Source organism: Phocoena phocoena, chromosome X, assembly GCF_963924675.1.
Source record: "Phocoena phocoena chromosome X, mPhoPho1.1, whole genome shotgun sequence".
Classification (NCBI taxonomy): Eukaryota; Metazoa; Chordata; class Mammalia; order Artiodactyla; family Phocoenidae; genus Phocoena; species Phocoena phocoena.
Genome location: NC_089240.1, coordinates 45,995,945 through 46,008,093, shown reverse-complemented (window position 1 = coordinate 46,008,093; position 12,149 = coordinate 45,995,945). Strand labels below are relative to the sequence as shown.

Below are 12,149 nucleotides of genomic sequence, written 5' to 3'. Positions count from 1 at the left end.
TTCAGCTGCCATCTCTGTGCTAGGGCCCACAGGTACCTCAAACCCCAGCCTTCCTCCCCAAATCAGCCTCTTCTCTTCAGTGCCAGCCCCAGGTTCAAACCAGAAATCTGAGCCTTGTCCTTAACTCTCTCTCTCACTTTGCATATTCAGTGAATTACCAAGCCCTGTCAATTCTACCTTCCAGATATCTACTGAATTCTACTTTTCTCTGTTTCCACTGCCTCTCTAGTTCAGGCTGCTTTCACCACTCACGTGGACTACTGTAGGAGCCTTCTAAATAGTTTCTGATGCTTTCCAGTCTTTCCTTATAGCCAGGCAGGGGGACTTGATTTTTTTTTTTTAACCTTTTTATTATGGAAAATTTCAAACAGATACAGAAGTAGAGAGAATGATACAATGAACCCCAGGTACCCATCATCCAGCTTCAATAATTAGCAACATATGGTCAATCCTGTTTTTTATACCCTTCCCCCTCCTGATTGGCACATTTTAAATCAAATTCTAGATATTCCATTCATAATTACCTCAGTATATATCTCTAGGACTCCTTTTTAAAAAATGTAACCATGATATTATACCAAAAAATTAGCACTAACTCTGTAATGTCACCTGATATTCAATAAATGTTTAGATTTCCATGAATGTCCCATAAATATCTTTTTTAAAAATATTTTTTCTGGGCTTCCCTGGTGGCGCAGTGGTTGAGAGTCCGCCTGCCGATGCAGGGGACACGGGTTCGTTCCCCAGTCAGGGAAGATCCCACATGCCATGGAGCGGCTGGGCCCGTGAGCCATGGCCGCTGAGCCTGCGCGTCCGGAGCCTGTGCTCCTCAACGGGAGAGGCCACAACAGTGAGAGGTCCACATACCCCAAAAAAAAAAAAAAAAAAAAAAAAATTTCTGTGTTTAAATCAGGATTCAAGTGAGGTCCATGTGTTAAAGTTGGTCTTTTATGGTCTATAACATTTTTTTATCCCTTTTTATTTTTTTCTTGCTATTTATGGAAGAAACTGGGTCATTGGTCTTATACAATTTTCTATACTCTGAATTTGGCTGATTGTGTCCCATGATGTTTTTTAACATGTTCTTCCATCCTTGTGTTTCCTATAAACTGGTAGTTAAATCTGTGGTTTGATTGGATTCAGATTCATTTTTTATTTTTGGCAAGAATATATCATACGTGGTACCATGTACTCATGAACTTCCTTTTGCATCGCATCAGTAGACACTGAATGTCAGTTCTCTCTATCTTTGTAATGATAAGATTGATGAATGCTCAACACTACCTATGAAATATTCTTGCCAAAAACTCAAACAAGGATCTGATTAAGCTTTTATGTCCACCAATTATATGAAACACTGGTGCCAGAGGAACATGTTAAGTAAAAGCACAGGGATGCAGTTAACTAAATCTAGACTGTGGGAAACTCTAAAGGACAAAAGACCTAGTCTCTTCCATAAATAAATGGGAAGAAAGAAATAAACAGAAAGGGAGAACTTTTATAGGCTTATGAGACAAATCAACCAATTACAATGTGTGGCCTTGCCTTGAATCCATTGCAAAGAAAAGAGAGGCAGGGGAATTTATAGATTAAATGAGATTTAAGAGATGTATCAGCCAATTGTAATGTGGGCACCTTATTTGGAACCTGCTTTGAAAAAAACCTGTAAAAAAATTTTTATGTTAACACAATTGGGATGATTTGAACACTGACCAGATAGTTTATGATGTTCAGGAATTGCTGTTAATATCTTTAGGTGATAATGGTATTGTGGTTTTATTTTTAAAATGTCCTTACCTTTTACAACAGTGGTTCTCAATGGGTGGGGTAGATTTTGCCTCCCCAGGGGACATTTGGTAATGTCTGGAGATACTCTTGTCACACCCAGTTGTCGCAACTGGGGCAGAGGTTGCTACCAGTATCTAGTGGGTAGACAACAGGGATGCTGCTAAACATCCTACAGTGCACAAAGGACAGCCCCCACAACAACAAATTATTTGGCTCAAAATATCATTAGTGCTGAGATGCAGAAACCCTGTTTTAGAGGTACATACTGAAGTATTTATGGATGAAACATTTGAGATTTGGTTTAAAATAGTTGAATATAGAAAGAAATTGGGTATAGATGGCAGAGTATTGGCCATGAGTTGATAATTATTGAAGCTGGGTACGTGGGGTTCATTGTATTATTCTCTGCATTTCTGTGAATGTTTAAAAATTTACGTAATGTAAAGTTAAAAAAGGAAAAACAATCATGATCACCATGTTCAGGTGTTGTTAGCCCCATCAATCTTATAAAGTTCCCTATCAGCCTTTCACAGCTGGTTTTAGCAGCTATTAATGAACGATCATTGCCTACATCTATTAAGGGCTGCAAAATGGTAATTTTCTGATTCTTTCATTCCTCCTACATTTATTAATTTGATTTCTAAAAAAGAACTTTCTCACATCAACTCTTTAGTTCCCTTGAAATTCAGTTAGTACAGAAAAGGTAGAATAAATACTTAATTCTTTGCCTTTATTTACCAGCTTTCAGAATGAGTTGGTTATCTTTGTAACCTTTAAAGTTAGTGACCAGTGAGGTTTCTAATTTATATTTATTATAAACTTAAGTGTTTAAATGTCTTTTGGTATGTTTCAGTCTATTTGGAGTCATTTTTCTTTTTGATATTCAAATTGTCCCATTCTTGGCCAGAGGGAGCCACTTTAAGTTGATTTTTGCTATTGTTCTTATTAGATTTTTTATTATGGAAAATTTCATATGCAGAAGTAAAATAGTACAGTGCTGTCTCATGTGGCCATCACCAGTTTCAGCAGTTAGCAGCTCATGGCCAAACTTGTTTCATATGCACCCACACACACTCCATCCTCCCCTTCACACCCCCAGGTTATTTAAAAAATTCTGGACACCATGTCATTTCATTTGTAAATATTTCAGAATGTATCTCTATAAGAGAAAATTCTTTAAAATATTTAGAATCATTATCATACAAAAAACCCAATTACTTAACATTGGAGTTATATATTATTATATAATTCCTTAATAATAATATTATGATTAGTATTCACATTTCCCTGATTGTTATACACACACACACTCACAGTTTGCTTGCTTGAACTGGGAGTCAAGTAAGATGAAAGAGAGATAGATGATTGATATAGTGATTGGTTGATGATGTCTCCTAAGTCTCATTTAATCCAAAAGTTCCCCCTCTGTCTGTTTTTATTTTTCTCTGCAATATTTATTGTTGTTGAAGAAATTCGCTCATTTCTCCTGAAGGATTTTCTACATTCTGTACTTTGTTGATTGTATCCTGTGGTTTTTAAAATGTTCCCCCAGAACAAAGCAAAAAAAAATAAGTTCTGCTGTCCCCCATAGTTCCTGTAAGTGGGTAGTTAGATGTAGATTAGTGCTGTTCAATAGAGATACAGTATCGCCCACATGTGTAACTTTTAAAACATGAAATTAAGTTTAATACTATATTTTGTTTAACCGAGTATATCCAAAAGAATGATCATTTCAATGTGTAAACAGTATAAAAATTATTGATGAGAAATTTAACCATCTCTTTGTACTAAGTCTTCAAAATTCATTATCTATTTTAAGCTTCCAGCACATCTCAATTTGGATGCTAAATTTTACTCAGAAATACTTGATCTGTATTTAGATATCCTAAAATTTACAATTGAAAAAGGAGAACCACATACCCAAGTTGTTCCAAATATACTTAGAAGTTTTGTAGTAACTGAATTGAGTATCAGTTTTTAAATTTAAATTAGCTAGCATTCAGTAAAATTAAAACTTTAGTTCCTCAGTCACACCAGCTGCATTTTTCATGCTCAGTAGTAACATGTGGCTTGTGGCCACTGTATTGGACAGCTCAGATCTAGAGGTTTGATTAGATTCAAGTTTTGGGGTTTATTTTGGTCAAGGTTACTTCATATGACGGCATTACTTCCATCAGGAGGTTTATAATGTCTGGTCATTGACTCTTTTTGTGTGGCTTGCAGCCATGATGATTATTGCCTAGATCCATTACATAATTTGTCAGGGGTTGCAAAATGGTCATCTTATTCTATCATTTCTTTATTAGCTGGAATACTGTAAAGAGATTTCCTCCGTGAATTATTTGGTTACCCTGAGGTAGTTTGTATAGGAAAGGCAGGATATATGGCTTGATTCTTTCCCTTTATTTACCAGTTTATAAAATAATGAGTTGGTTCTTTGGCATTCTCAAGATTTGTCCACTGAGTTGTTTTCATGTTATTATGAACTTAAGGATTTAAACACATTTGATGTGTTGCACTCTGTTGTGGTTATTATCCTTCTCATTGCATCAAGGTGTTGTATCTTTGGCCAGTGGGAACTCGTTCAAGTTGGCTTCTGAATAATTTTGACACAACTCTCGTAGTCTTTTTTTTTTTGGCTGTGCCGCGTGGCATGTGAGATCTTAGTTCCCTGACCAGGGATTGAACCCGCCCCCCCCGTATTGGAAGGCAGATTCTTAACCACTGGACCACCAGGGAAGTCCCCTCTTGTAGTCTTTGATATCTTCCTTGCTTTCTGGTATGTCCAGGCTCATCCTTTACGTTTCCCACCCCAGATCTGGAATTAGCCATTTTCTGAGAAGCTCTGACTTCTTTTAGTAGGGAATGCTATTATTTAGCAACTACCATCTGGACACTGGAATGTTCATGACTGCTGGGTTGCTCAGTGCTTCTAGAACTTTTCAGTAGACTGGACTACAAAATGCATTTTTTATTTGAGGGAAAAATGTATCATGAGTTCATATTGATACTTCCAATTGAAATTGTAATTTTCACAGTTTAACATTGATTTTATGTTTGAGTTTCCAATTATTCTTGCTAAAAATTGGTTTCTAGCAAGTATTCAATAGTATATTTACTTTAGCCTATCATATATGTAGAAACTCATAATAAGATATTATTAGTAACAATTCAATTATTGAATGCTATTTAAGATTTCCTTGATGCTAATGGCTCATTAAGCTAATGGCTCATTGGGCATGGATAGTCGTGTTCCTATGTTTTAAAGTGATTTGAAAGAATCTTCTGAGTGTTTAACCAGCTAATATATAGTCAGACTTCTTTTGTTTAGTTTTCAATTTTTAAAGGATTTTGCTTTTTACTATTCTCCTTTATTTTTTCCAAGTTTAATTTTGAAACTTTTCAAACCTACAAGAAAAACTGAAAGAATAGTACAGTTGAACACCCATATGCCTTTCACCTTAGATTGACCAATTAACATTTTCCCAGTTTGCTTTCTCTCTTATCTCTCTTGACTCTCTCCCTCCCTCTGCACTGCACACTTTTTTTGTTTTTGCTGAACCTTTTGAAGGAAGTTGTAGACTTCAACTCTAAATTCTTCAGCATGCTGGAGCAAGGGATTCTCCTCCATAACCACAGTTCAATTTTATACCTAAGAAAATTAATAATTTTATGTCTAATATTCCACCCATATTCAAATTTTCCTAGTTGTTACAAAGTATCTTTTGTAGTAGTTTGTTTTTTTTAAGCTGTGACCCAATCAAATTCATGCATTGCTTTTGGTTGTTCTGTCTCTTTAGTTTCTTTTATTTAGTTAGTTTCTTTTAATGTGGAACAGTCCCCTCACTTTTTTTCATAACATTGGTCTTTTGAACAGTCTACATGTTGTCTCGAAGAACAGGATATGTTATGGGTACATTATGGATATGTCAGTTTCCTTTCATTACTCTGTTTAATTTGTTCCACCTAACCTTGTATTTCCTATGAATTGGAAGTTTGAACTATTTTAGAGGCTTGATAGATTTGGGTTAAGTAATTTTTTGGCAAAAATATTTCACTGTGTGCTCCCCCTCCCCGCCAGCTGTGCAGCGTGGCTTGCCAAATCTTAGTTCCCCAAGCAGAGGTTGAACCCAGGCCATGGTAGTGAAAGCACCAAGTCCTAATCACTGGACCGCCAGGGAACTCCCCACTATGTACTTTATATTGCATCACGCCAGGAGGCACATAGTGTTAGGGTGTCCCGCTAGGTTTGATCCTCAGTTAAGGTATCAATTGCCAGATCTCAGTGCTAAACATACACTTTTACCTTTGTAAGTAATAAGGAATCTTTAGGGTGATTCTTTGGCACCTTGTCAGTATCTTGTTCCCCAACAGTTTTTTTACCCAGTGGCTTTCACATTTTGATTCAGTTTAATTTTGTTTTATAATTATGTAAATTCTTCATTTGATTCTGAAACCATAAGTATAATACAAGGTATGTGAAGAGAAGTTTAGCTTCCTTTCCTGTCCAACTTCACCCCCCTTCCTGTATGTGTGACCATTTTAGTTTTTGGATTATCTTTTTGTTGTTGTTGTATTTTTAAAATACAAATATATTTGTATGTAAATTATTCACATTTCCTGTCTTAGATAAAAGATAGCATTCTTTTGTGTACCTTTATACTGTATCCACGAATCACTCCATACATATATAGAGAGAGAGATGTTCAGAAAGGCTTTTCTAAAAAAAAAAAAAATATATATATATATATATATATATATATATTCATGTCCTTCCTGTGCTTGAAATCATTCAGTGGTACCTCACCTCCCTTGGGATAAAGTCCAAATTTCTTAAAAGGCCTGTTATCATTGGGCTTCTTCGTGTGCCTCCAGCTTTGTCTCTTTGCCTAGCGGACAGGCATGTGTGTGCTTACACACACACACACACACACACACACACACACACACAGAGTTGCTACTATTGCCATGTTGAATTGCCCTTTGCATATTTGTTTGGCCTTTTTGTTTTTCTGCTGTGCTGTGTGGCTTGTGGGGTCTTAGTTCCTTGATCGAGGATTGAACCTGGGCCCGGGCAGTGAAAGCGCTGAGTCGTATCCACTGGACCGCCAGGGAATTCCCCTGTTCGGCTTTTGAAGTTCATTAAAGTTGATTACTTTTTTGAATTTCTTTGATTTCCTTGAATGAACCATGAATAAACCCTGGTTTCGCATGTGATACTCCTGTCTGCATAGAAGACTGTTCCTTCTCTCTGTCCTCACCATTCATCCTATGGGCCTGAGCTTAAAAATATTCCTGGAAGCCTTCCCTAGCCCCAGTGTCTGAGTTAGGTGCCCTTCTTGTGTGCTGACCCGTCACCATCTGTTTATCATTGTTTGGGTATTCACCATACGATGTTCTGATTGTTTGCTTATATGCATTCCTCTGTTAGTCCATGAGCTCTATGAACACAGGAGCCATGACTCACAGGATATGAGTGGCCAGTGCCTGGCATTGGAAGGCATTCAGTAAATATTTATTGACTAAAAGTGGCAGAAAGGCACAAGCCCAGACATGCATCACAATATCCATAAGACCTAAAACCAAGTTCAGATGGAATTTGCTCAGGTGTGGTGATCTGAGCAGAAAATGTGAGTTGCCTTATTCGTTGTAGAGCTGTAAGTGGAGTCCAGACCAGCCTGTGTGGGAGCCTCTAGGTCACCCTGGGATGGCGCTGGCTCATGGCCTGGGCTGAGAGCCAGAGAGGGGCACCACCAGCTGCTCCTCCTGAGAGATGGAGAGGTTGACAGGGCCTGGGGGAAGGGCTAGAGATGAGAAAAGCGACGTCAGCCTGTAATTTCTAGGGACGGTGGGAATGGTTACTGTTGGCAGGACCTGATGAGAGGAGCAGGGTTAGGGAAAAAGAACCTGCCTTCTGCGTGGGAGTAGGTCCCCAGGCCCCCGCCCGGATCAGGTATCTCTGTAGGGGCCTGGCCCTTCTTGATGTTGCTGGGCCTGGGATTTGCAGGATGCCCAGGCCGAAGAGGAGATCAAGCAGGAGATGAACACACTGCAGCAGAAGCTGAATGAGCAGCAGAGTGTGCTCCAGCGTATTGCTGCCCCCAACATGAAGGCCATGGAAAAGCTGGAAAGTGTCCGAGACAAGTTCCAGGAAACCTCAGACGGTAAGGGTTTCCTCTTCTTCTTGGTTCTAAGATGAAGGCAGGAGGCTAGAGGTATGGCAAGGGCCTGTTATACATCACAACAGCTCCTGTTTTTACGTGCTTTCTTGCTCGAAACTCCCAAGAGCCCTAAACAGTAGGGATTATCACACCTGTTTTATAGAGTAGAAAACTGCTGAGGTTTAGAGAGAATGAGTGACCTGCCTGAGGTCACACAGCTCATTGCTGGTAGAGCCCAGGGAAGAATCCATGTTATATGGCTGCGAGCCCATGTTTCTTCCTTTGCACTATGTGGCTGGCCCACTGGATACAGGTGATCGTGGAACTGTCTTCCTGGGCCCCTCCGCAGGCATTCCTCTTCATGTGGGATGTCCCTGCTCTGTGGATTGTCAGTTGTAGGTCATTTTTGCCAGGGCATGGTCCTCAGCCTTGGCAGAGCCTGGATACTGAGGGGTCACCTGTCTTTCCCTTGTGGCAGAGTTTGAGGCAGCCCGAAAGCGAGCCAAGAAGGCCAAACAGGCATTTGAACAGATCAAGAAGGAGCGCTTTGACCGCTTCAATTCCTGTTTTGAATCAGTGGCCACCAACATTGATGAGATCTACAAGGCCCTGTCCCGTAACAGCAGTGCCCAGGTAGGCTGGAGCCCCTTACCCAACTAGCCCCTACCCATCCTCATTTGCCCTTCCCTCTAGGCTTCCTGTCCTCATCCCCATCTAGACCCAGGCTCTTGACCCATCTCCTTTCCCCCTAGGCATTCCTGGGCCCTGAGAACCCTGAGGAGCCCTACTTGGATGGCATCAACTACAACTGTGTAGCTCCTGGCAAACGCTTCCGGCCCATGGACAACTTGTCAGGGGGGGAAAAAACAGTAGCAGCTCTTGCCCTGCTCTTTGCCATCCACAGGTATGGCTGTGCCCCTCCAGGGCAGTTGGTGGAGACTGTACTGAGGCCACTGGAGGCTCTGGGGTCCAAGGATATGCAAAGTTATGCCGAGGTGAAGATGATCTGGTGGACTCTGGATTGAATCCCTATTTCCCTACCTACTACAGCATATCTGGCCTTGGTTTCCTGGACCTGTCTTCCCAATCCAGCCTCATCCACTCAGCATGCCTTCTCCTGCATGTATTCAGTCCCACCTCCAGGCTTTTGCTTACATGGTTGCTGGCTCATAAGCCCTTTTCATGCAAATCTAGCTTGGCCATCACCTTCCACCCCTTCACATCTCATTCTCTTCCTCCTGTTCCTCTAGGAAGCCTGCTTCAACCACTGTGGCATACCCTGACCTCCCCCTCCTGAATGCCAACAGTACTTGAATCTGACTCCCCCCCACAACTTAGTGCTTGATTGTACAGCATCATTCAGTGAGCATTTCTTGAGGGCTGCTCTGTACCAGACCTTGTTGGGGGATTAGGGACACAGATGAGTCAGACATGGTTTTTGTCTTCGAGGAGCTCATGGTCTACTGGAAGCCAGATGTGTAAACAAACAGTGAGCTAAATGTTGTAACCGGGTGAGCGTGTGAGCTGTGGATGCACAGAGGAGAGCCACCAACCCAATCTGGGAAAGCCTTTCAAGGGCAGCCAACACTTGAGCAGGAAATGCAAAGGATAAGTAGAAGTTAGCCAGAGAGACCAGTAGGCATTCCAAGGCAGAGGGTACAGCATGTGCAGAGGCAGGGAGACATGGTGTGAGTGGGTGGGGTAGACCTCCAGGTAGCTTGGTCAGTATGGCCAGAGCCTAGGACAGCTTTATCTCCCCAGCCAACCTGGACGCTCCAGAGAGGATCATGTCTTCTGTTCTGTGGGATCCTGGAGCGCAGGGCTGGATGCAAAGGAGGACTCAGTTGGTATATTGGGCTTTAGGGGCTCAGGCAACATTCAGACCTGGGTTTTTTAATCTCTGAAGAAATGGAAGGGGGTGCTGGCCTGTATGATGGGCTCTGGGGCTGTCATGCCCCTCCCCTGCCCCCATCAGTGTCAGCTCACCTACTGGTTCCCTCCCAGCTACAAGCCAGCCCCCTTCTTCGTCCTGGATGAGATAGATGCTGCCCTGGATAACACCAACATTGGCAAGGTGGGTGCAAGGAAAGTGGGGCCCGGGAGGGAGGCCCCCAGGTCGGGGCTGGGTTTCAGGGAATACCTCCTGAGTGCGCCCTAGCCATTCCTGCAGCCTCTTCTGTGTGCCTGGGAGGCTGGGCCCAGGGTCATCCACACTGTGCTAGTCAGTGGCCTCCTTTTCAGCCTCTCTTCCCCCAACCCTCCGCCCCCTACCCCACCCCACCCCACCCCACCCCATCTGCCTCTGGTTCTGACTGGATAAGACAGGGAGTGTTAGGGCTTCGGCCCTGCTAAGTGCTCCACGGCCCCTCCCACAGGTAGCAAATTACATCAAGGAGCAGTCGACTTGCAACTTCCAGGCCATCGTCATTTCTCTCAAGGAGGAGTTTTACACCAAGGCTGAGAGCCTCATTGGAGTCTACCCCGAGGTAGGGCGGTCCTGGTTCAGGAGCCAGCCCCACTCCCTGCCTGACTTTCCAGGGCAGGAAGGGAAGGCTGCAGTGGAGGGGCACAGGGGTGGGGGAGCATAGGGATTCAGGTCCTGAATGGCCATCTGGGCTTGTTGGAGCCCTGCCCTGGAGGCTTAGCCAGCTCAGCTGGGCAGGGCCATTGCATTTGGGAACAGGTGGAAAGGCGAGGCAGAGGCAGCCAGACAGCAGAGAAAAGGAGGAGAGTGCAGAGATAGGAAAAGAAGGTACATGGGACTGAGCACATCCTCTCATACCCAGAGAACCATTGCCTGGGCTTTGGGCAGGTATGTAGGGAGGAGGGTTTGAGGCCCCACAATCCTGGGGCACTTGACCCCTCTTAATTCTCTCCTTACAATTTTATTTTTCTTTTTCTCCCTCCTCCTTCAGCAAGGGGACTGTGTGATCAGCAAAGTCCTGACCTTCGACCTCACCAAGTACCCAGATGCCAACCCCAACCCCAATGAACAGTAGCAGTAGTTCTGCCCTCCTGCCCGGTCTGGATCCCTAAGTTACGCCTCTCCCAATCTCTGGATATTTGGCTTCCAACCTTTCCCTACCTCCTGTCCCTGTTTGGTATTGTCATGGGATTTAGGCACTGCTGTCAAGCATGAAGAGGAACAGAGGTGATGTTAGTTCTGGAGCAAAAATTCCTGAGCTTCAGGGAGCATCCTGGCCTCTGGAACGAGGTGCTGAGCTGAACTGAGCTGAACAGGGCCATCTGTCCATCCCCCCTTCCGCCACCCTGGACCTTACCCCGTCACCCATAATCATGGGTTCCTTGGGCCCCCTGCATTTTGCTTGTGTGTGGTATGTACATGTGTGTATATGTGTCCACATGTGCGCATGTGGGTGTGTTTGCAAAATAATAAAGATATTGGAGACCCATTTTAGAAGGAGCCTAGGCTGAATTTGATTCCAAGAGAGCTTAGTATGACAGCACCCCGACGCTGGGCATAGTTATTCCAGACCTCAGGATTCAGGCCGTTACGTGAAACCACCCTCATTCACTTATTAATGCTTTCATTCATTTCCTGTGTTCATCGAATACATACTGAACACCCTCTTTGTCAGACTCTATGCTAGGAATACAGAACTGAATCAGACATGATCTCTACCCTCCTACTAAGGAGATGCTAGTGGGTTCATGAGTTCCTGTGGTTAGCTGAATCATGTATAGGTGCTTTGAATTTGCGAAGAGGATGATCAGCTCCAGGCTTCCTGGAGGTCACATTTGAGCTGGACCTTGACAAGTTGGTAGGATTTGGTTGGGTGCTAGGAGCAGAGCCTAGGCTCTGGGGACAGTTCTAGTCCCATTTTTTTATCACTTACTAGCTTGACACTGGGCAAGTCATTTGACCTTTCTTGTGCCTGTTTCCTCAACTGTAAAATGGGGCTAACAGTATTTACCTACCTCGTAGTATTTAATGATGTCAAACTCCTCACTGGAGGCCTTATCCCTGCTTGGAGCCCACTAGGTGCCGACCCCTCAGAATCCAAGCCTTCTCATGCCTAACCCCTGAGGGCTTCTGATCCCAGTTGTTAGGGACAGAAGGAGCCTCCAAATCTGGGAGGTGTTGAATGCCCTGGTTATTGGGAAAGTTCCAGGGCATTGATGGGGTTTACCTGGTAAGTGGAGGACCTAAGGAACTCTATCGCTTCAATCATGTATGAT

The 12,149-nt window shown here is 43.1% G+C and overlaps 1 protein-coding gene across 2 annotated transcripts in view; it reads left to right on the top strand.

The window, feature by feature from the left end:
• The window catches only part of SMC1A (structural maintenance of chromosomes 1A), a 32,044-nt gene extending 21,096 nt beyond the window's left edge, over positions 1-10,948 (top strand). Inside the window, exons 20-25 of one of the 2 annotated variants that reach the window (XM_065901392.1) lie at positions 7,796-7,952; positions 8,428-8,582; positions 8,702-8,853; positions 9,954-10,023; positions 10,325-10,435; positions 10,865-10,948. In XM_065901392.1, coding sequence (XP_065757464.1) covers positions 7,796-7,952; positions 8,428-8,582; positions 8,702-8,853; positions 9,954-10,023; positions 10,325-10,435; positions 10,865-10,948 — 729 coding nt within the window. Of the gene's footprint in view, positions 1-7,795; positions 7,953-8,427; positions 8,583-8,701; positions 8,854-9,953; positions 10,028-10,324; positions 10,436-10,864 lie in introns of both variants that reach the window. The other variant, XM_065901393.1, reaches the window with a different exon arrangement.
• Positions 10,949-12,149: the final 1,201 nt, after the last annotated feature.